At 45.2% G+C, this 24,797-nt stretch overlaps 2 protein-coding genes across 4 annotated transcripts in view; one reads left to right on the top strand and one right to left on the bottom strand.

Moving 5' to 3' along the window:
- The window catches only part of LOC134321680 (protein sidekick-2-like), a 34,496-nt gene extending 13,514 nt beyond the window's left edge, over nucleotides 1-20,982 (top strand). Inside the window, exons 7-45 of the mRNA XM_063003485.1 lie at nucleotides 108-191; nucleotides 282-476; nucleotides 1,043-1,159; nucleotides 1,292-1,459; nucleotides 1,704-1,806; nucleotides 3,156-3,332; nucleotides 4,191-4,327; nucleotides 4,446-4,593; nucleotides 5,819-5,959; nucleotides 8,132-8,313; nucleotides 8,448-8,563; nucleotides 8,640-8,838; nucleotides 8,920-9,018; nucleotides 9,931-10,122; nucleotides 10,384-10,505; nucleotides 10,627-10,736; nucleotides 10,824-10,974; nucleotides 11,110-11,347; nucleotides 11,438-11,553; nucleotides 12,128-12,317; nucleotides 12,470-12,568; nucleotides 12,897-13,091; nucleotides 13,176-13,377; nucleotides 14,258-14,361; nucleotides 15,082-15,152; nucleotides 15,393-15,525; nucleotides 15,638-15,694; nucleotides 16,114-16,215; nucleotides 16,475-16,590; nucleotides 16,758-16,944; nucleotides 17,240-17,377; nucleotides 17,459-17,620; nucleotides 18,005-18,130; nucleotides 18,668-18,832; nucleotides 19,319-19,456; nucleotides 19,540-19,678; nucleotides 19,811-19,940; nucleotides 20,419-20,753; nucleotides 20,853-20,982. Coding sequence (XP_062859555.1) covers nucleotides 108-191; nucleotides 282-476; nucleotides 1,043-1,159; nucleotides 1,292-1,459; nucleotides 1,704-1,806; nucleotides 3,156-3,332; nucleotides 4,191-4,327; nucleotides 4,446-4,593; nucleotides 5,819-5,959; nucleotides 8,132-8,313; nucleotides 8,448-8,563; nucleotides 8,640-8,838; nucleotides 8,920-9,018; nucleotides 9,931-10,122; nucleotides 10,384-10,505; nucleotides 10,627-10,736; nucleotides 10,824-10,974; nucleotides 11,110-11,347; nucleotides 11,438-11,553; nucleotides 12,128-12,317; nucleotides 12,470-12,568; nucleotides 12,897-13,091; nucleotides 13,176-13,377; nucleotides 14,258-14,361; nucleotides 15,082-15,152; nucleotides 15,393-15,525; nucleotides 15,638-15,694; nucleotides 16,114-16,215; nucleotides 16,475-16,590; nucleotides 16,758-16,944; nucleotides 17,240-17,377; nucleotides 17,459-17,620; nucleotides 18,005-18,130; nucleotides 18,668-18,832; nucleotides 19,319-19,456; nucleotides 19,540-19,678; nucleotides 19,811-19,940; nucleotides 20,419-20,753; nucleotides 20,853-20,982 — 5,714 coding nt within the window. The remainder of the gene's footprint in view (nucleotides 1-107; nucleotides 192-281; nucleotides 477-1,042; nucleotides 1,160-1,291; nucleotides 1,460-1,703; nucleotides 1,807-3,155; nucleotides 3,333-4,190; nucleotides 4,328-4,445; nucleotides 4,594-5,818; nucleotides 5,960-8,131; nucleotides 8,314-8,447; nucleotides 8,564-8,639; nucleotides 8,839-8,919; nucleotides 9,019-9,930; nucleotides 10,123-10,383; nucleotides 10,506-10,626; nucleotides 10,737-10,823; nucleotides 10,975-11,109; nucleotides 11,348-11,437; nucleotides 11,554-12,127; nucleotides 12,318-12,469; nucleotides 12,569-12,896; nucleotides 13,092-13,175; nucleotides 13,378-14,257; nucleotides 14,362-15,081; nucleotides 15,153-15,392; nucleotides 15,526-15,637; nucleotides 15,695-16,113; nucleotides 16,216-16,474; nucleotides 16,591-16,757; nucleotides 16,945-17,239; nucleotides 17,378-17,458; nucleotides 17,621-18,004; nucleotides 18,131-18,667; nucleotides 18,833-19,318; nucleotides 19,457-19,539; nucleotides 19,679-19,810; nucleotides 19,941-20,418; nucleotides 20,754-20,852) is intronic.
- rpl38 (ribosomal protein L38) overlaps nucleotides 1-24,797 on the bottom strand; it is a 302,538-nt gene that overhangs the window by 65,188 nt on the left and 212,553 nt on the right. The gene's annotated exons all lie outside the window — the stretch shown is intronic.

Genomic DNA, 24,797 nt, shown 5'->3' with positions numbered 1-24,797 from the left:
ATAATAATAGAGGGTCTAGTTATAAATCAAGGATGTCAATAATGTTGACCACGACGGTACATAATGAGCACCAATGTTTCTTCATCATCATCATAATTTTGTCCCAGAACCACCCCAGTTCGTGAAGGAACCAGACAAGCACATCACGGCTGAGATGGAAAAGGTGGTAGACATTCCCTGCCAGGCGAAAGGTAAGTGCATCATCATCAGCATCATCAGCATCATCATCAGCATCACAGCTCGGTCCCGGATCTGAGGCACGTTTTCACGTCTGTTCTTAGGTGTTCCACCACCCGAGATCGTGTGGTACAAGGACGCCACGCCCATCAGTCCGTTGAAGAACCCTCGGTACCACGTTCTGTCTGGCGGGAGTCTGCAGATTAATGGCCTCCTGCCTGACGACACGGGGATGTTTCAGTGCTTCGCTCAGAACACCGCGGGAGAGGTTCAGACCAACACCTACCTCGCCGTCACCAGTGAGTGTGAGCTCGTGTTACGGAGATATAAGGAGATTAAGACAGGAGATTTATTTAGATCACACATGTGAGCTAAACAAACTCTGGTTCCTTCTCAATAGGTTCCTACAAACCCGGGTTCTTTCTCAATAGGTTCCTACAAACTCTGGTTCTTTCTCAATATGTTCCTACAAACTCTGGTTCTTTCTCAATAGGTTCCTACAAACTCTGGTTCTTTCTCAATAGGTTCCTACAAACTCTGGTTCTTACTCAATAGGTTCCTACAAACTCTGGTTCTTACTCAGTAGGTTCCTACAAACTCTGGTTCTTTCTCAATAGGTTCCTACAAACTCTGGTTCTTTCTCAATAGGTTCCTACAAACTCTGGTTCTCACTCTCATGGTTCCTACAAACTCTGGTGATGGCAAAATATTTAGGTTGAGATCTTTAAACATACAAGTTAAGCTCCTGTTTATACATACTCATAATCTAAACTCATTTAGAGACGCCACTTTACCTACTGGCATGTATTTTGGGGTGTAGGAGGAGGTTCTGTTCTGTTTGTACATTCTCTGTGTGTTCTCTCAGGCATTGCTCCGAACATCACGGTGGGTCCGTCAGACAGCACAGTGATTGACGGGATGTCAGTGATTCTGCAGTGTGAGACGGCGGGAGCACCACGGCCTGCCATCACCTGGCAGAAAGGTCTCTCTCACACACACACACACACACACACACACACACACACACACAGAGCATCACACAGGGCACATTTTCGGTGTGACCGGGACTTTATTCTTGCTGAGTTTTGATATTTATGCTTGTGTGTGTTTGTAGGTGAGCATGTGTTAGCGAGTGGTTCTGTCCAGCTACCACGCTTCACCCTGCTGGAGTCAGGCAGTCTGCTGATCAGCCCCGCCCACCTGTCCGACTCGGGTAGATACACGTGTACAGCGAGCAACTCCAGAGGTATCGATCAGGCTTCAGCAAACCTCGTGGTGTGGGGTAAGTTTGTGGGATAAGGGTGTGGGGTAATACTATGGGGTTAGAATGTGGAGTGTGGCTGTGATGGAAGAGTGTGTGGTGTGGCAGTGGCGGTACATGTGTGGTAAGTGTTTGGTTTGTGGTAAGTCTTTGGGATAAGATTGTGGGGTTAGAGTTTGGGGTGTGGGCTGTGGGGCGAGTGTGTGTTCTGGTTGTGTGTGTGTACAGACCATGATAAAGTCTGGACTGTTTGTGTTCCTCTCAGCTCGTACCCGTATCTCCACCCCCCCTCAGGATCAGAATGTAATTAAGGGCACCAAAGCCGCCATGACCTGCGGAGTCACCCACGACCCCAGCGTTAGTGTCAGGTAACACCACACATCACCACACGTCACTACACGCCACTACATACCACTCCACATCACTACACACCACTACATACCACTACACACCACTACACTACACATCACTTCATACCACTACACACCACTACATACCACTACACACCACTACACTACACTACATACCACTACATACCACTATACACCACTACACTACACTACATACCACTACATACCACTACACACCACTACACTACACTACATACCACTACATACCACTATACACCACTACACTACACTACATACCACTACATACCACTACACACCACTAAACTACACTACACACCACTACATACCACTATACACCACTACACTACATACCACTACATACCACTACACACCACTACACTACACTACATACCACTACATACCACTATACACCACTACACTACACTACATACCACTACATACCACTACACACCACTACACTACACTACATACCACTACATACCACTACACACCACTACACTACACTACACACCACTACATACCACTACACACCACTACTACATATCCAGGATAAAGATTACTCCCTGGGTGGATGGATGGGACTGACTATGGAATGACTGTGGGGTAGCTAGAAAGCTTCCCAGGCTTCCAACAAGACCCCGTCCACTGTTGTGGTCTGGTCTTTTCCCACCCAGAAGACTGTAGCGGCTGATTTTGGCACCCAGCCACCCGGTAGCAGAGTTGAGTTTCGAACTCACCATGGATGCTCTTCCAGAAGCCGTTCACAATACGGACCAGGGGACGAGGGACCAGGGGTGAACGCTCCGTGTTTTCCATCTACCAGGGATCGTTCAATACAGGGTCATGCTAATTAGCTAACGAGTTGAAGCAGGTGTGTTAAATGAGGTGGAAAGCCGTGACACCCCTGCCACAGACAGTCTACGAATACCCCAGTGCATCGTGGGTATACTGTGGCGTCTAGGACGCCGCGTATTCCAGACAGAAGCTACAAAAAAGAGCCGACAAGCAGAATGAGATCAGCGTGTGGTGAACATGGATCTGAGCCGACAGCCGAACATCTGAAGATTTATTGCCGAGAATTAACATCCAACATGGTGCAGAACATCTCACACACACACACACACACACACACGCACACACACACACACGCGCGCATGGTGTGGAAGCCTCTGTCTCCGGAGAGCAGGTGATGAACAGGAAGAGTAATTGAGTTTGAAGAATTTGGATCAGCACTTAATGGATTTCCAACCAGGGAAAATCTGGAGCAGTTAGTCACAGCAGACATGTTAGCACATGTTAGCATCTGAGCGTGGACTCATCCGCGCACGTGTGTGTGTGTGTTCAAGGTTCGTTTGGGAGAAGGATGGTCAGGCGATTAACCCCAGGTCGTCGCCACGGTTACGGATGGACGTCAACGGGACCCTGCACATCTCTCAGACCTGGTCAGGTGATATCGGCACATACACCTGCAACGTGACATCACAGGGCGGGAACGACTCGCACTCCGCCCACCTGAAAGTCAGGTACACGCACACACACACACACACTCACACACTTTCATCTTATACGGTATCATTCTTATACGGGCACAGAGGAGAATTAGGAAACTACACACACACACACACTTTTATCTTCTTCTTAATCATCATCACCATCATCATGATCACCGTTCATGTAAGCATCAGGTACCATTCTTATACGGGCACAGAGGAGTCGTCCTGGAGTGGCTGTACCCTCATCATCAGTGATGAGGAATTAGGAAACTACACACACACACACACACACACTTTTATCTTCATCATCATCATCGTCATCACCTTTCATGTAAGAGTCAGGTACCATTCTTATACGGGCACAGAGGAGTCGTCCTGGAGTGGCTGTACCCTCATCATCAGTGATGAAGAATTAGGAAACTACACACACACACACACACACTTTTATCTTCATCATCATCATCATGATCACTTATGTAAGACTCGGGTATCATTTTTTATATGGGCACAGAGGAGTCGTACTGGAGCGGCTGTACCCTCATCATCAGTGATGAAGAATTAGGAAACTACACACACACACACACACACACTTTCATCATCATCACTATCATCATCATCACCTTTCATATAAGACTCGGGTATCATTCTTATACGGGCACAGAGGAGTTGTACTGGAGCGGCTGTACCCTCATCATCAGTGATGAAGAATTAGGAAACAACACACACACACACACACACACACACACACTTTCATCATCATCATGATCACCTATCATGTAAGAGTCAGATACCACTCTTAATAAGCTTATTAAGGTTTAGATTTAGGACCGGACTTTGACATGTTCTCCTGAGAATTCTGATTGGACGGGGCTGTGTGATGTAACGCAGGCAGCTGCCTCACGCCCCGGAGAACCCCGCCGCCGTGCTGAGCTCCGTGGAGAAGAGAGCTATCAACCTGACCTGGGCCAAACCCTTCGACGGGAACAGTCCTCTGATCCGCTACGTCCTGGAGGTGTCTGAGAACAGTGAGTGAAGCGCTCATCACTGTAAGGGTTGTGGGTTCGATTCCCACGTTGAACGGTTTTGCATGTTCTCCCGAATGTGTGTGTGTTTGAATTTAAATGTGTGTGTGTGTGTGTGCAGATGCTCCGTGGATGCTCCTGATGGATGATGTTGATCCAGACTCAACAGCGCTCACGGTGAGCGGACTGACTCCCGCCCGGTCCTATCAGTTCCATCTGTGCGCCGAGAACAATGTGGGACGGGGTCCGTTCAGCGCCGAGACCCAGCGGTGAGTGCACACACACACACACACACACACACACACACACACACCTACCTATAAACTGAAGCATTATAATTACAGCCGCACAATAAAGATGCCAAAACGGTGATCGAGCACAAGAAAGTCAAATTAAGTGTGTGTGTGTGTGTGTGTGTGTGTGTGCGCGTGTGTGTGTGTGTGTGTGTGTGTGTGTGTGTGTGTGTGATAAATCAGTGTGTGTAGATGCGTAAGCAGACAGGCAGAAATAAAAAATCCAGACATTCTCATCCTGAGCTGAACAATAGAGGAATAATTCACTTCTGCAGCCGGGAACCTCCAGAGATTCACGATCACTTATAATAAAAACTCCAACTGAACCAGCCGACTGATCATACGGTCAGGACAGGTCAGGGCGGTCAGGACAGTCAGGATGGTCAGGGCGGTCAGGACAGGTCAGGGCAGTCAGGACAGGTAAGAATGGTCAAAACAATGAGGATGCTCAAGAAAGTCAGGGCAGTCATGATGGTCAGCATGGTCAGGAAAGCATGGTCAGGATAGTCAGTACAGTCAGGAAAGTCAGAATGGTCAGATCGTTTAGGATGGTCAGGATGGTCAGGACGATCAGGACAAGGTAGTCAGGACATTAGGGACAAATCTGGATGATCAGAGCGGTAGGAATGGTCAGGATGGTAAGAATCATCGAGACAGTCAGGATGGTCAGAATGGTCAGATCACTTAGGATTGTCAGGATGGTTAGGACAGGTAGTCAGGTAGCCAGGACATTCAGGACATTAAGGACAGTCTGGATGATCAGAGCGGTCAGAATGGTCAGGGTGGTAAGAATCATCGGGACAGTCAGGATGGTCAGAATGGCCAAAACTTTCTGGCTGTGCAGGAAAGTCAGAATGGTCAGCATGGTCAGGGTGGTCTGGACAGTCAGGACAGGTAGCCAGGACATTAAGGACAGTCAGGATGGTCAGAACGGTCATGACAGTCAGGGTGGTAGGAATCATCAGTCAGGATTCGTTCAGGAAAGTCAGGATGGTCAGAACGCTTAAGATGGTCAGAACGGTCAAAATGGTAAGAATCAGGTTGGTCAGAACAATCAGGATGCTCAGGAAAGTCAGCATGGTCAGGATGGTCAGGATGATCAGAATGGTCACTATGGTCAGGATGGTCATTACAGTTAGGACAATCAGGAGCTGCCATTGAACATCATTCCAGTAAAATCTAAACCCTCTTCACCACACAGGGTCTCTTTACCCGAGGAGCCCCCCAGCGCACCCCCCCAAAATGTGATCGCCAGTGGCCGTACCAACTCCTCCATCATGATCCAGTGGCAGCCTCCACCCGAGAACCAGCAGAACGGGGCTCTGCTCGGCTACCTCGTACGGTGAGTGGGTACAGCGCCACCTACTGTTCACTCACACTGAGGTCCAGTCACAGCGGCTGTTTTATAGCAGGGTCGTCCAGTCACTCCAACTTAAATATATAGCATTTATTTATCTGCTTTAATGATCTTAGCTTCTATACTCAGTACTATACTTCTATACTCTATACTACTATACTCACTCCTATACTTCTATACTACTATACTCACTCCTATACTCACTCCAACTTAAATATATAGCATTTATTTATCTGCTTTAATGATCTTAGCTTCTATACTCAGTACTATACTTCTATACTCTATACTACTATACTCACTCCTATACTTCTATACTACTATACTCACTCCTATACTCACTCCAACTTAAATATATAGCATTTATTTATCTGCTTTGATGATCTTAGCTTCTATACTCTATACTCAATACTATACTCTATACTCTATACTACTATACTCACTCCTATACTCACTCTAACTGAAATATATATCATTTATTTATCTGCTTTAATGATCTTAGCTTCTATACTCAATAATCAATACTGTACTCCTATACTCTATACTCAATACTATACTTCTATACCCTATACTCACTCCTATACTCTATACTCACTCCTATATTCACTCCTATACTCTATACTCACTCTTGCACTCACTTATATACTTAAACACTCCCTTCTATACTCACTTCTATACTCATTCTTTTACTCACTCTTATACTCACTCCTATGCTCCTGTATTCCCTCCTATACTCCTATACTCACTCCTATACTCCTGTATTCACTCCTATACTCCTGTATTCACTCCTATACTCCTATACTCAATCCTATACTCTATACTCACTCATATACTCCTATACTCACTCCTATACTTATACACTCACTTCTATACTCACTTTTATACTCATTCTTATACTCACTCTCATACTCCTGTATTCACTCCTATATGTACTCCTATATTCTTATACTCACTTCTATACACTATACTCATTCCTGTACTCACTCATATGTTCCTTTACACACTCCTATACTCTATACTCACTCCTAAATTCCCATACTCACTCCTATGCGCACTCCTATACTCACTTTTATACTCATTCTTATACTGATTATTATACTTACTCCTATACTCTTGTATTTACTCCTATACTTCAATACTCGCTCTTATACTTACTCCTATACTCCGTATTCACTCATATATTCACTTCTGTACTCTTATACCCTATACTTACTCCTGTACTCCTATATTCTATACTCACTCCTATACTCCCGTACTCTATACTCACTCTTAAATTATATACACACTCATATACTCTATACTCACCCCTTTACTCACTCCTATCCTCCTATACTCTATGCTCTGTTCTCACTTCTGTATTCTACGCTCACTCGTTGTGGTTTAGTAAGTGTGAGCTATAAGTTTCAGCGCTCCAGTCTCTCTTTAACAATGACAGACTGCAGATTGTTTCTGGCACAGCAGACATAAATATTTATGCCAAACGTTTGGGCCCATATGGTTCATTTATCATGAGAGAGAGAGAGAGGGAGAGAGAGAGAGAGAGAGAGAGAGGGAGAGAGGGAGAGAGAGAATGTAATAGTGACACAGAGAGTGAAACAGGGAGAGTATGACAGAGAGAGAGAAAGAAGAGATGGTAAGATTGTTTATTGTCTCCCTCTGTTGGTTGTTGTTGGTATTACACAGTGACATTGTGTCGGGTGACCTTGAATGAAAGACTTAGCCCATCAATCACCAGCATTTACCCTTAAACACCAGTATTTACCCTTCAAACACCAGCATTTACCCTCAAACAACAGCATTTAACCCTTAAACACCAGCATTTACCCTCAAACAACAGCAATTACCCTTAAACACCAGCATTTAACCATTAAACACCAGTATTTATTCTTCAAACACCAGTATTTACCCACAAACATCAGCATTTACCCTTAAACGCCAGTATTTAACCCTCAAACACCAGCATTTACCCTTAAACACCAGCATTTACCCTTCAAACACCAGCATTTACCCTTCAAAGCCAGTAAAACAAAACTTATCATCAAATACCAGCATTTTCCATCATGCACTCACAATTCAGCAACAAACATCAACATTTAACTCAGTAGAAATCACCTGATCACACGTCTGTCCTTCATGTTCTCCTGTGCTTTAATGTTCCAGGTACCGTCTAACAGGTCTACCAGTAGACATCCAGTACAAGAACCTCACCAATCCAGAGGTCACCAACCTGCTTCTGGAGGACCTGATCATCTGGACCAACTATGAGATCGAGGTGGCAGCGTATAACGGAGCGGGACTGGGCGTCTACAGCCACAAAGTAACAGAGTGGACGCTACAAGGAGGTGAGATGCTGTAGAAGACTATGGTTAAGAACATGATGCTGTAGAAGACTAGGCTGAAGAACACAATGCTAGGGAAGTTTAAGCCAACAAACGTAGTAAATAAATAAAAATAAAGCTATTTATTTCTCCTGTAGTTCCCACTGTGGCTCCAGGCAACGTTCAGGTTGAAGCTGTGAACTCCACCAGTATCCGTTTTACCTGGACCGCGCCCAACCCTCAGTTCATCAACGGCATCAACCAGGGATACAAGGTGAGACTCCTCACTATGGGATTCTGGGAATCAATCCGATCTGCGAACATCAGACTTAACATTTCTCTTCCTTTAGCTCCTGGCGTGGGAGGCGGGGCAGGAAGAGGAGGAGCTCACGATGATCACGGTTCGTCCGAATTTCCAGGACAGCGTTCACGTCGGCTTCGTCGGCGGACTTAAAAAATTCACGGAGTATTTCACGTCGGTGCTGTGTTTCACCACACCGGGGGATGGGCCACGCAGCCCCGCCCAGAGAATACACACCCATGAAGATAGTAAGATCATCAAGAGGTTCTCACCCATAAAGAAACCTTGGAGAATAAAGCTTTTAATATTATTTTTATTTCTCTGTGTAGCTCCTGGTGCTGTGGGTCATCTGAGTTTCACTGGAATTCTGGACACGTCCCTGAAAGTCAGTTGGAGAGAACCTCACGAGAAGAACGGCGTTCTCACTGGTAATGTGATTTTATTTATTCTCTCTTATCCATAGATATAAATCTTTCTATAGTCAGAATATCAGAGTCCGGTCCAGGCTGGAGTTCTGGAGGTATGATGACGTCCTCTTGGTTCCTTCAAACCTTAGCGTCCATCTAGATAAATTATGGATAAGAATCAGCACCTCCATCTCCAAGGCTCAGAGGGTTCTCTGGTAGCTCATTGGTTAAGGCACTGAAGTAATCATAAGGTTGCTGTTTCAAGCCCCAGCCCCAGCATCATGTTCTTAACCCTAGTCTTCTACAGCATCATGTTTTTAAGCCTAGTCTTCTACAGCATCATGTTCTTGAGCCTAGTCTTCTACAGCATCATGTTCTTAAGCCTAGTCTTCTACAGCATCATGTTCTTAACCCTAGTCTTCTACAGCATCATGTTCTTAACCCTAGTCTTCTACAGCATCATGTTCTTAACCCTAGTCTTCTACAGCATCATGTTTTTAAGCCTAGTCTTCTACAGCATCATGTTCTTGAGCCTAGTCTTCTACAGCATCAAGTTGCCACCGTTGGGCCCCTGAACAAGGCCCTTAACCCTTAATTGCTCAAATTGTATTATATGATTTTTTTGGACACAATCTTCTGCTAAATGCCACAAATGAACATGAGAACCACCGGGGTGGGATCAGGATTAGGAATTGTTTGACAGTCCCGGTTTGCAGGTGAAGTCTTCTGCGACATTTATTTCACACCACAATTGGCGTCTGTGGTTACAGGTCACTGGTACAGAAAGCAGAAATGATATTTCTACCTCGGGTGGCTGCACTTTCCGTTCTAGAATGAGGAGCTTGGATAATCAAGATCATGTAGACATCTGAGTAGACGTGAATGGAATATAATAAATATACTGTCTGACTGCACCCACGTGTCTCCGTGCAGGGTACCGTATCTCGTGGGAGGAGTTCAACCGAACCAACACACGTGTCACCCACTACCTGCCCAACGTCACCCTGGAGTACCGCGTCACCGGACTCACCGCTTTAACCACCTACACTATTGAGGTAGCGGCCATGACGTCTAAAGGACACGGACAGATCTCGTCCTCCACCATCTCGTCCGGAGTTCCACCAGGTACACAAACACACACTCTCAGTTGACATTTCTCTTTCCACAACATTGTTCACAAACACAAACATAGCAGGCCATGCCTTTGGAATGAAATGGAATGGTAATTAGGACCCAGGGTCTCACGTCCAACATCAGTGATACGATGGTGGAGAACCACCAGATCTAAGGTTTTAAGGCTAGACATTCATCTGAGAGTTGTATAATGATGTTTGGTTGGTGATAGCCTCTAGTGGCTGTAGATTTTCACCTGATTTACACCTTTAGAACTTCCTGGTCCTCCAACAAACCTGGCGATCTCCAACATCGGGTCTCGATCCGTCACCCTGCAGTTCAAACCCGGCTATGATGGGAAAACCTCCATCTCTCGCTGGCAGGTGGAGGCACAGGTGAGTTTATTAGATTCTTTACAATAAATAGATGCGTTATGGAGTACAAAACCTGGACCCCTGAGTACTGCTAATACAGTGGAAGATCTGAGGAACATGAACTTCTCTGCTCTGCTCTTAGATCAGTGTTATTGGTGAGAATGAGGACTGGCTGATGGTCCACCAGCTGGCTAATGAACCTGATGTCCGGTCGATGGAAATACCCGCTCTCAACCCCTACACCTTCTACAGGTACCGTATCCACCACCCATCCCACCAGTTTATACAGCCACTTATCACAGCATCCAGTCTGTGATTTGTCTTTGGTGCCACTTTCAGATTCCGTATGCGCCAGGTGAACATCGTGGGCACGAGTCCACCCAGCCAACCTTCCAGAAAGATCCAGACCCTGCAGGCTCCGCCCGACATGGCTCCCATCAACGTGACCCTGCGCACAGCCAGTGAAACCAGCCTCTGGCTCCGATGGGTGGTACGACATGAATCACAACTTCATAAAGATAAACGTCATTATATACAGATAAAGAGATGAAAGGAAGAGTTGTCTCATCAGCAGACAGGGTTCACATACTTTTTCACCTGTACTCTGATCTGAACTGTGTCGCAGCCTCTGCCCGAGTGGGAGTACAACGGAAATCCAGAGTCAGTGGGGTACAAGGTCCAGTACAGTCGGATCGGGGGTCACGCCAAAGTCCTGAGCCATGTCATCCCGGACCGTCTGGAGAGGGAGTTCACCATCGAGGATTTGGAGGAATGGACGGAATATGAAGTCAAAGTTCGGGCCGTTAACGGGATCGGGGCCGGACCCTGGAGTCTGCCTGTCCGAGGACGGACCCGAGAATCCAGTAAGAATCCTCTTTGTGCGACAGGTTCCAGCGTGTGAGGGCTCAGAAAATCTTCCAAAATCCTGATAACGTCTTTCTCTCTCACCGCAGTTCCATCCTGCGGCCCCTCCAACGTCTCCGCCCTCTCCACGTCCTCCAGCGGCATCCTGGTCCGCTGGTCTGAGGTTCCTGAACCCGACAGGAACGGCCTGATCCTGGGCTACAAGGTCTTCATCAGCATCATTAAACAATAACACAGCCGTGTAATCGATCACGGTTCCTACTGTGGTTCCTTAACGTGCTACTGTTGTAGGATGCCACATTTCCAGTTCATTTCCTGTCTAGTAGCAATAACAGCTCAGCTATAAAGCCCATGCCGAGTGCTGAAGCACAATGTATGGCATGATAACCATCTACATCCTCTAGGAGCAATATGAACACAAGAGCCGTTCATCAGAACCTTCACATTTTACCTTCACATGTTTTACCTCTGCTGGTCAAGGTCTGGTGGGTCCAGGTTCCCTGTAATCACTGGACGCAATGTAGTTACACACAACAGACAAGATACTAATCCATTACACCCTTTACATACTGGGCCCCCCCCCTCCTTAGACATAGCCAGTTGTCTGTATGTAGACGCCCGACCAGCTGATAGCACCGCCGGGGATTTGACCCCGTGCACCTGTGCCACCCGAGTGCCAGAATGAAATATTTATTACATTTATATTGTATATATCTTTACATATATCATATGGTAGATAATATATATAATATATATATCTCTGATGTCCTTCCTCGTAGGTGGTGTATAAGGAGAAGGATTCGGACTCTGCTGTTCGGTTGTGGACGGTGGAGGGAAACACCACTCACGGCGTGGAGCTGACCGGTTTGGGGAAGTACGTCCTGTATCATATTCAGGTCTTAGCGTTCACGCGCATCGGAGACGGGCGACCGTCCACTCCGGCCATCCTGGAGCGCACCCTCGATGATGGTAGGCATGCCAGCACCAATCACCTGCTGCCTCACTTATGTTACCTTCATTACCAGCTCTCAGATTGGAGCGTTGATTAACGTTGGCGTGTTTCGGTGTCTGTTTCACTAAAGCTTACCTACCGTTTACATTTTTGTGTGCGTTTTTTGCAGTGCCAGGACCTCCTGTTGGCATTTTGTTTCCGGAGGTTCGAACCACTTCAGTGAGGTTGATCTGGCAATCTCCAGCACAGCCCAACGGCATCATCCTCGGTAAGAGTCGCTCATTCTGTTTACATGTACAGAAGTTGCACTGTTAATTCATCTCATTTTGTGTCACTGTGTCATGGGGGTAACTCCCATCAGCCCAGACACACATTTCAGCCCCTTCTGAGGGATCCCTGGGTGCCCAAACCATCAGAAACACCCCTGTGATTGCTCGTTTCCCGGGCAAAACTGGCACTCAGTGTTTTTACTGCTCCAGAGTCCAGTAGTGATGTTCTTTAAACTCAGACAAACTTGTGTACATCCCTTTGGCTCTGGGTAAATAAATCCCAGACTGACACACCCTGGTGTATAATATGTCCTGTCTTCTCTCCAGCCTATCAGATTACGCACCGTCTGAACTCGACCAATAGCAACGCGGCGACGGTGGACATGCTGAACCCGAGCACCCGCCAGTACGCGGTGAACACGCTCAAACCGGAATCGGTGTACGTCTTCAGCATCACGGCTCAGACGCGCAAAGGATGGGGCGAGGCCGCCGAGGCCCTGGTGGTCACCACGGAGAAGAGAGGTAACCGTGGAAACCGCATCCGACAGCATCTGAATGAAAGTAAAGTTCTTTATTTTGATTTTGATTTGTTCGGTTGACCTTTAGCACGGCCGCAGCCTCCTCGGCATCCCGCCGTCCCACAGGAGAGCGTCCGCGCGCGCAGCGTGCTGTTGTCCTGGGAACCAGGTAGCGACGGCCTGTCTCCGGTCAGATATTACACGGTCCAGGTGCGAGAACTTCCGGATCAGAACTGGACCGTGCAGTCGGCGTCCGTTAATCACGAGGCCACGCCCTACACCGTGGACAGGTACTGATTGTGTTATTTGATTGGTTATTATTTAAGGTTTAAGGGGCCCAACTGTGAAAGTGAAACCAGTAACTTTCCTATACTGGTCCAGTACTCTAACCCTACCCCCCCCCCCCCCCCCCCCCCCCCACACACACACACACACACACCTTATTTTCACCAGATAGTCAGGTGAGGAACACACTACGCTTGAGTATTCCTCCACCACTCATACTGACACCTCAGCCAGACAGTAGGACCCAAGGAGGAGATTCACCATACTCATTATTACCCTCAGACCCGCCCAAATGTGTCTGTAACGCACGCAGCCAGGCCCATGGTACCACTGAGACTCGAACCTGGCTCTTTCTGGTGATGCGCTAGTGTTTTAGACCTGCCCACTCCAGTGCTGTGGTTTTGATTTTACTCATTTAACTTTTACTGATTGGATGGGCAAGCCGTAGCCTACTGGTTAGGGTACTAGACTAGTACTCAGAAGGTCGATGGTTCAAGCTGCTGTTGGGCCCTTGAGCAAGGCCCTTAACCCTCAATTGCTCAGATTGTATACTGTATTAGTACTGTAAGTCGCTTTGGATAAAGGCGTCTGGTAGACACTGAAAATGTAAATGCATGTCAGTAGGATCCAGGTACCACAAGGTTCCAATAAACTGAGATTAGAAGATGGTTGACCTGTTGCAGAAAAAAGTCTCAGATCTTACATCCATTGCAGATTATGATTTGTTTTTATCCTAAAATGTAATTAATGTACATATTTAATGTCGACAATTCATGTGAATAAACAATCTGAATATTTAATGTGAGTGAGTGTTTAATAGTTAATAATATAAAATGATGAATTTATTAGGTTGAAAATTTCCTGTCTGTGTGTTTGTGGTTTCAGACTGAAGCCGTTCACATCGTACCAGTTCCGTGTGAAGGCCACTAATGATATTGGAGACAGTGATTACAGTGAGGAGAGTGAAGCTGTCACCACGCTGCAGGACGGTACTGAATACTGAATAAATACTGACCACTTACTGATTACATCTTTTACTCAGCTTAAATATACATGATAACATTTTTATGTTAAGTGAGGGTAGTGCAGATGCAGAATCACCATCATTAACGAACGGATTGTTTATAAATTGTGTGACTGATTTGAATTGATATTATGTAAGTGATTGACTGATGATCCTTTTGTCACATGGTGGTGAACGCCTCATGACAGAACCTCTAACCTCACATAGTAAAGTAAAATGAGCGAAACTATTCAAACAAACCAAATCATGATTTGAAAATCGAATAGAAAAGACATGTGGTCGCCAGCTACTCGGTCCACCCTACAACCCAAACACTCACTCCATGAACCAGAAAGCATGACCACATCAGGCTGTGGTGGTGGGCAAAGGTTCACCAAAACTGGACAGTCGATGACTGCAAAATGTAAGCCTGGTCTGATGAATCTTTGCACCAGCAACAGGAATCCTTAGATCCACCCTGTCTTGGTACACTTTGGGCGTGTTAATATCAGTCAGTCATGATGCTGCTCACCATGTGCTTTTTTTATATCCACAATTTAAAAGAAATTCCAGCAGCTTACCTAGTATTAGCGTAGTGTTCCTAATAAAGTGCTCAAAGTGCTGAGGAATTAATAAAATAAATAGACACGATGTTCAGATTTCACCTCAGTACAGAAGATAATGTGTAATCCTTTGCTCTGTTTAGTTCCTGATGAAGCTCCCATCATCCTCTCTGTTACGCCTCACACCACCACGTCTGTTCTGATCCGCTGGCAGGTACCGACATCTCACTAATTCTGCTCTCCTCCTGTTGTGTGAGGTAGTGATCTTTATATAGATAGAAATCTATATGTGTTAAAATGTAAATATAGACAGGACCCAATAGCTTGTGGGGGGAAAAGCTCCTTCTCATCCTCTCTGTTTTAGCCTTCAAGGTGCAAAAACACTTCCCAGTTTAAACTGGGAGGAAAAGGGAAAAAAAGGCGTGTCAGTGTTTCATGTATGTCGGTGTTTCAGGCTCCGGCGGAGGAGAAGATCAACGGCATTCTGCTCGGGTTCCGTATTCGATACCGAGAGCTCATTTACGACCGACTGAGATCCTTAAACCTCCACAACATCAACAAACGATCCGGCTGGAGCGAGTTCGCCTGTAATTATACACACATAATTCAATCATAAATCATTATAGAGTGCAGTCTGGTGTTCCTACCTGTACCTGAGTACCTGTGTATTATAATAAAGATCGATGTTCTTCCCTACAGATCCCTACAGCGTGACGAACCTCAGTGATTCTTCTCTCAACCAGTACCAGCTCACCAGTACGTCTCCAGTTTACTTCAATACAAACATGATGATGCATTATTTAATCAAATGTATGTGGGTTATTCTACTGATTAGTAAATTCTGCTATTTAAGCCACACCCGATGTTAAGGGGTGTAAATTCGGAAGCGTACAGCGTTAAGTGGAAATGTTGAGCCATTCGATTACAGCACTCACTACAGAGTTCTAAACTGCCTGTGGAACTAACATACACACAAGCCTGAGATTCATTGTCTAAAGCACACTGGACTCAGGAGCAGTAACAGAAACAGTCTGCAGTTATGAATCACAAGATACTAACAAGGCTATACAACCTTTACCAATGCAAATGTATGGTAACAGTTTAGGGAATGCCCTTTGATGTTGTAGCTCTATACTGTAAATTATAATACGGACGTGTGTGTGTGTGTGTTACAGAACTGAGTAAACATAAGCGATACGAGATCAGAATGAGTGTTTATAATGCAGTCGGTGAAGGACCAATCAGCTCCCCACAGGAAGTGTTTGTGGGAGAAGCAGGTGAGTCAAATTACAGACAGACAGATAGATAGACAGACAGATAGATAGATAGACTGATAGACAGACAGACAGACAGACAGACAGATAGATATACAGACAGATATACAGACAGACAGACAGACAGACAGATAGATAGATAGATAGATAGATAGATAGATAGATAGATAGATAGATAGATAGATAGATAGATAGATAGACAGACAGACTGACCAGGTGATTAATTAGCATTCTTTTGATCTCCACCGATTACTTTTCACAGTGCCCACAGCTCCTCCCCAAAACGTTGCTGTCCAGTCAGCCACCGCCACTCAGCTGGACGTGACCTGGGAGCCGCCTCCTGTGGACACACAGAATGGAGATATACAGGGATACAAGGTCAGAGGAGTTCATACGCTAAGCTACATTTATACAGAGTTCCTGCAACACCCACACTGATATATTACAGCAATCAAATGTGTACCCATAGCTAGTACCACCACTGACTAAAAACAGTCACATTGGAGCACGACATTCTCACCGTTGTCGTTGCGCTGTTGTACCAGGTGTATTTTTGGGAGTACGAGCGTAAGAACGAAACGGAGAAGCTGAAGACTCTCTTCCTGCCCGACAGAGGGGTGAAACTGAAAAACCTGACTGGTTTCACCACCTATTTGGTCAGCGTCGCTCCGTTTAACGCTGCCGGAGACGGACCACGCAGCTCTCCCACCAGGGGGCGCACTCAACAAGCAGGTACCTACAGTATATTACTATAGGCTAAAAACCTCCACCATATTTCACATACACAAGTACTGAAGAGCAGCATTGTATAAAGTTCTCAGTACTGGTGTGTGTGAGGGAGAACTAATGCTACCTAATGTTTTAGATTGTTTATGTTTGGACACTGAAAGCATGTTTGATACATTACAACCTGTTATAATCACAAAATATTAATATTTGTTTGTTTTTATTTTCTTGGATTGGCAACAACTATATATGGAAATAATACCAGTAAGGTAACTTATACTGTGCACTTGCTTTCTCTCAGCTCCCAGTGCTCCCAGTTTTATCCACTTCAGTGAGCTCACCACCACCTCGGTGAACGTATCCTGGGGACGGCCGGTCTTTCCTAACGGCATCATTGACGGGTACCGCCTCATCTACGAACCCTGCACCCCTATCGATGGTCAGTATCTTGAATATCTACAGAAGAAGCATTTTGATCTGTGATTGGTTTTGTTATACCACAACTGACCCTCCTGTTCAGGTGTAAGTAAGATAGTGACGGTGGATGTGAAGGGAAACGCCCCCCTGTGGCTGAAAGTCAAAGACCTGGTCGATGGAGTCACCTACAACTTCCGTCTTCGCGCCAAAACCTTCATCTATGGACCTGATGTTGAGGCTAATATCACCACTGGACCTGGAGAAGGTCTGTGTCCTATTTCTCTCAGTACCAGAACCCCAGTTATCATTTTATCAACTAACTTTAAGTTATTATCCTAGGGTTACTGTACACGGTTTATATTGGTGGTTTTTTACCCACTGGGGCACAGATGGATGCAGCAGGGGTCAAAACTTAGTCCCACAGGCCACACATACATTAATACAGTGCATAAAAGTCTACATACCCGTTATAATGCCGAATTTTGTGATGTAAACCAATAAAATTGCTGTTTTTTCTTTTTACTAGTTATAACTTTCATCCTTGTGGTACGATGTTTAGTTTGGGGGGGGGGGGGGGGGGGGTATTTTGGGTGCACATATGTACATTATGTCGTGTACTTTGAAAGAAATGGTTGACCTTCGTGTTTAGGTGCTCCGGGGCCCCCTGGTGAACCGTTCATCTCTCGTTACGGCTCCACCCTGACTATACACTGGACCAGTGGAGATCCTGGACGGGCCCCCATATCCAGATATGTCATTGAGGCCAGACCCTCAGGTAAGACCTCTGTTAAACTGGTGTGATGTTTCTCAGAACATGTACAAATACAGGATGAATCAGTGGATGAATCAGTGGATGAATCGCTAAATGAATTACTGAATAATTTGCAAAATGAATCACTGGATGAATGCTGAATTTATCACAGAATAAATACACTGGATGGACTAGATAAATCCAACAACTCTGTAGAATCACTGGATGAATCACTTGATGAATTGGTCGCTACTTGACTCACTAAAAGACTCACGGAATGAATCGCTGAAGGAATCACTAGGGGAATAGCTGTATGAATCTTTAGAAGAAGCGCTTGGATCGAATCCAACCATCCAGACATCATTTTTCACACCATAAGCTGATAGTTGGAAGGTTTTGTTTCTGACCCTATTAAACTGACCACTGTTCCATGTACTCTGGGTATAACGTGTATAGCTGATATAACTAAGTTCTAGTTCTAGATCAGTTGTGGAGTGTTGAGACTGATTCAGTGTAAAATATAAAGAACTGAACAGAATTGTCTATTTTTTAACGTTACAGATGAAGGTTTGTGGGACATTTTGATCAAGGATATTCCAAAGGAAGTGACCTCATACACCTTCAGCATGGACATACTAAAGCAGGGAGTCAGCTATGACTTCCGAATCATCGGAGTTAATGATTATGGATATGGATCTCCAAGCCAACCTTCTCCTTCTGTTTCAGGTTACTGCAGATATGGATGAATGGATGGATGGATGGATGGATGGGTGGATGGATTGATTGGTGCCTGGATGGATTGGTGGATGGTTGGGTGAAGTGATGGATTGGTGCATGGATGGGTGAATGGATGGATGGATGGATTGGTAGATGGATGGATTGATTGATTGGTTGATTGATTGATTGATTGATTGATTGGTGCCTGGATGGATTGGTGGATGGTTGGGTAAAGTGATGGATTGGTGCATAGGTGGATGGATGGATGGATTAGTGCATGAATGGGTGAATGGGTTGATTGGTGCCTGGATGGGTGAATGAATCGATTGATTGGTGCATGGATGGATGGATGGATGGGTGAATGGATGGATGGATTGGTGGATGATTGTATAGACAAAGCACCAGACAGACTGGTGGATGGAAGGACAATGTGTAGACAAATGGATGGTCAGATGTATGGACGTGTGTGTTGCTCATGTGTTGCTTCACTTCCAGCCCACAAGGTGGCACCATTCTACGAGGAGTGGTGGTTTCTGGTGGTGATGGCATTAGTTGGACTCATCTTCATCCTCCTGCTGGTCTTCATCCTTATCATCAAAGGACAGAGCAAGAAATACTCCAAGAAGGAGTTGGGTATGTCCATATTCATAAATATACTTATACATATATCATGAGTGCATTCATCAGTCTTACCCTGAACCCTGTGTGTTTGGTAGGTAACGGTCCGAACTGTACCACGCTGACCCATGGAGACATTATGGGTCTGGATGAGGGTCGATTCCCCACGCTGGAGCTCAATAACCGTCACCTGTCTGTGAAAAACTCCTTCAACAGGAAGAACTGCATCTACACCAGGTCAGTCAGAGTTAGGAAAAAGTTTGTGCACCCTTTCTGATTTTGGTCTGCCTGGTTGGGTTCGTATTCAGATATTCTTAACTGTGCACATGTTCTTTTTCTTTATGTTTATGCTTTCATTTATGCACGTAGGTCCCCACCCAGACCAAGTCCCGGTAGTCTGCACTACTCAGACGAAGACATCAACACCAAGTACAGCGATATCATTAAAGAAGAGACCTGCAGCCTGACCGAGAAAAAATCTGAACCTTCTGAATCGCAGGTAACATACAGTGAAATATACCTGCTAGTATTTCAGCATGAGGTAAAACTGATCGTTCAAAGTCTGGCCAGCAGGAGGCACTGTTCCTAACTACCATATAAAAGCATACAGGAGTCGGATATTTAGCACTGTCGCCTCATAGCAAGAAGGCCCTTGGGTTCGATTCCCAGGTGGAGCGGTCCGGGTCCTTTCTGTGTACTCCAGGTGCTCTGGATTCCTCCCACAGTCCAAAGACATGCACTATTGGGGCTACTAAGAAATTGCCCTAGGTATGAGTGTGTTTGCCCAGTGATGGACTGGTGACCTGACCAGGGTGTTTCCTGCACTTTGGCCAAAGAATCAGACCCTGAGCAGGATAAAGCGAAGGTGAAACAGACAATGAATGAATGATTAATGTCTCTCTCAATCTTTTTTGCTCTCTCTCTCTCTCTCTCTCTCTCTCTCTCTCTCTCTCTCTCTCCCTCTCTCTCTCTCTCAGGGCAGTGACAGTGAGGGCGAGGCGGACACTAACCTACAGAACCAGACTCACTCATTCGTCAATCACTACATCAGCGATCCCACCTACTACAACTCGTGGCGTCGACAGCAGAAGGGAATCTCCAGAGCCCCGCCCTTCACCTACAGCCAATCGGAACCTATGGAACCCGCCCCCGCCTCGACTACGGTTCCCGCCTCGTCTCCTGCTACTCCCCCTAGCCCCGCCCAGGCTGAACCTCAGTGCCTCTTCAGACCCAAGGGCAGTCGGACTCCCACTCCGATGCAGCAGAGTTCTGGCCACCCCACCCTGTACCGACCACCCAGCAGCATGGCACCGTCCGCCACGCCGCGCCCTCCCAGCAGCCTGGCACCGTCCGCAATGCCGCGCCCTCCCAGCAGCCTGGCCCCGTCCGCCACGCCGCGCCCTCCCAGCAGCCTGGCCCCGTCCGCCACGCCGCGCCCTCCCAGCAGCCTGGCACCGTCCGCCACGCCGCGCCCTCCCAGCAGCCTGGCGACACCCCCGACGCCACGCCCACCCATCGCCGGATTCTCTTCGTTCGTCTGATAAACGTGTGGAAGTGACTAGAGATAAGTTCTAATCTTCCTCCACCTTCATCAGAGATTTTCATATCGAATTAGTTAGAGTTCCTGGCACATTAAAAAGAAATTCATTTACATGCATTTTTAGCAGATGCCGTAATCCAAAGTGACTTGAAACCATGAGCGAATACATCAGCCTCCGTCAGCGGCCCAAAAGCGGCGTGGGGCATAAAGCAATGACCTTCTGATCAATAATTCAGTACCTTAGAAAATACCATAAAATAAAATCAGAATTTACAATATGTTACCGTAAGGTTCTAGATCTTTCTGAGCTCTATAGTCACCATGAAGCTCGGACCTCAGAATCTGATTAGTATAATCTGATAACGTTTGATATTTAGTGATGAATGGAGGTGAGATTATAACTCGGATCAGTCACTGTTGTCCACTTTCAACTGTACAGTCTCAACATCACCTCCACAAGTCAGAGAACGGAGGAATTAATGCATGGATACATGGATGGATGGATGATTTATAGATGGATGATTTATAGATGGATGAATAGACTGATTGAAGGATGGATGGATAAACAGACTGATGGATGCATGGATGAATAGATGGATGGATGGATGGATGAATAGATGGATGGATAAACAGACTGATGGAAGGATGGATGGATGGATGGATGGATTGACGATACAGTCACTGAATTATGGAACCCCCGTCTCTCTGTTCTCTCTGTTATCCACAGTGCAGTAGAACTGCTAGTTTGTGTCCTTCACGATTAGATCTGTTCCTGTCACTTTGTTTACCTTTTATTTGACATTCATACTGGTTTGTTGTTTTTTAATTGTATATAAGTGTTCTTGTGTGCAGTGTGGATTTAGAAAACTCAGTTATTATGAAATATTCAGTATATGAAGATACTTAGAACTCAGAGCTCTAGAAATAGATCTGAATGAAGATCTCTGCTCCACCGTGCTCCGGATTAATGCACTACACAGCACTGATGGATGAAGCAGCAACAGGATGGAGAGATACTGAAGATAGATGGATGGAGAGTTGTATAAAGCCATGGTTCATGAGGATGGATAATGGAAAGTTTACACAGACCTATGCAAAGAGAAGGCTGGAACGATGGATATTAGGATGGACCGAGGGGTAAAGTTAAAACCCTAAGAGTGTTAGACATCTCCAGAACACCAACTGAGGGAAGATATTTTGAACGAACGTTGCTCCATTCATCCATAAACTAGACCAGTCGTATCAACATCAACAAGATGCTTCTGAAACCACTGAATTGGAACCTTGGACTTGCATTGTGTTAGTGGAACAGGGTAAAATACGATCCACTCTAAAGTTTAAACACCCCTGAAATACAGTGTTCTGTATAATAGCTTTAGTATTCGTTCTGCTGTCTGATTTTTGGGGTGATTGTATTTCGTTCTCTGTTCATTAAGATCAGATTATTCTAGATGATCAGATGATGTATTTTTAATAATGATGTACGTATGATGAAGGGCGATGAGGGCATGAACTCTCAGGAAGAAATAGAGAGATCGACTGATCACTGGGTGAGATGTTGGTTTGATGAAATCACTGGTGCTCATTCATGAAGATGTTATATTTTGTTTGTTTGTTCTTGATGCACACAACGAACTGCTGAACTACACTGATGTGTATGTTGTCTTGTGATGTCACAATTCTGATGCCATCGGTATGATTTCGGTACAGCACAAATGTATTATTCCTGCTTTATAAACCAGTATTATAACCAGTTTACTGTTTTGTTTACTTTGGGGCGGCAAATCAAACCTGGAGAGGTGTATAAAATCAAATACACCGATCAGCCATAACATTAAAACCACCTCCTTGTTTCTACGCTCACTTACCATATAGAAGCACTTTGTCGTTCTACAATTACTGACTGTAGTCCATCTGTTTCTCTACATGATTTGTTAGCCCCTTTACAGAGCAGGTATTATTTAGGTGGTGGATCATTCTCAGCACTGCAGTGACACTGACATGGTGGTGGTGTGTTAGTGTGTGTTGTGCTGGTATGAGTGGATCAGACACAGCAGCGCTGCTGGAGTTTTTCTGGACTGAGAATGGTCCACCAGCCAAAAATATCCAGCCAACAGTGCCCCATGGGCAGCGTCCTTTGACCACTGATAAAGGTCTTTAAGATGACCGACTCAGACAGCAGCAATAGATGAGTGATCGTCTCTGACTTTAGGAGGTAGGAGTGTCTAATAGAGTGGACAGTGAGTGGACTCGGTATTTAAAAACTCCAGCAGCGCTACACAACACACACTAACACACCAGCACCATGTCAGTGTCACTGCAGTGCTGAGAATGATCCACCACCTAAATAATACCTGCTCTGTGGTGGTCCTGTGGGGGTCCTGACCATTGAAGAACAGGGTGAAAGCAGGCTAAAAAGGTATGTAGAGAAACAGATGGACTACAGTCAGTAATTGTAGAACTACAAAGTGCTTCTATATGGTAAGTGGAGCTGATAAAATGGACAGTGAGTGTAGAAATGAGGTGGTTTTAATGGAATAACTGATCGGTGTGTATATATACATATTATATAAAGTAGGATAAATTCGTGTAAAAATGATGTAAGATAAATAAAACAAAATTAAAATGCAGAACTAAAGCACATTATAAAAACACAACATTAAATACATTATACACTTAAATTATTAATAATATACATAAATAAGTAGGTCCTGATTCAGCGGTTTAACAATGAGAGCGTAGTGCGCATGCGTATCATCAGTCACCTGAATACACTCTACAGTACCGAATACAGTCGAGTCAATAGAAAACATGTGTGCGCATGCGCAGTGCTGCTCCGCGCTGTGATCTACGCGCACACACACACACTGCGGGACGGGGCTTAAACTTTCTCTGGTTACTTTTACAAAGTTCAGAATTTGATTTTCATGACGAGGTTCGAGTCTCAGATCTCGGACAGGAGTTTGTATGGCACATCGGACTGAATGTGGGTGTGATCAGTCATCAGACGGTAAGATCAGACCTTGTTTTCGTGTTCTATTGTAGTGTGTGTTTAACGTGTGACGTGCACCAAGCTGTACTGTGTGTGTGTGTGTGTTATTGTTATAGTGTCCAGAGCTACATTGTGTGTGTGTGTACAGGGTTGTTTATGCAGTCTTATGCAACAGAGTAAAGTAAAGTAGTTTGCCCCAGGTGAGACGCATGACGTCACTCAGGTGATAGGTGGGCGTGGCTGGATGGTAGTTTAGTGTACAGGAATGAGCTACAGATAATAATCTGAGCTGAATAATAATTTTACACTCATACAGAAGATCGAAGTTATAAACTCATAAAGCATCTGCACCGCTTTCATTCATCCATTCATTCATTCACTGACTGGATCCATACAACTGGATAAATAACTGGATGGATGGATGTATGGATGGATGGATGGATGGATGATGGGTTATACCGTGATTGGTGATGAGTGTTGGTGATGACCTCAGTAGAGTGATTTAGAAATAAGAGGATTATCAGATCTAATAAAACTCCTGATTCAGCATTCAGTAACACACACACACACACACACACACACACATTACAGACATACACACACAATGCACACATACACACAATATACTGTGCATACACTATACACACATACACATACTATACACACACATGTATATAATATACACACACACATACAATACACACATACAGGTACATTCACACACATTCAGTGCACACACACACAATATACAGTACATACACTATACAGACAGTGCTCTCACATACACACAACACACACATACATACAAATACACACAATACACA

This window comes from Trichomycterus rosablanca, chromosome 10 (assembly GCF_030014385.1).
Source record: "Trichomycterus rosablanca isolate fTriRos1 chromosome 10, fTriRos1.hap1, whole genome shotgun sequence".
In the NCBI taxonomy this organism is placed as follows: Eukaryota; Metazoa; Chordata; class Actinopteri; order Siluriformes; family Trichomycteridae; genus Trichomycterus; species Trichomycterus rosablanca.
This window is presented reverse-complemented; position numbering and strand designations above follow the sequence as displayed.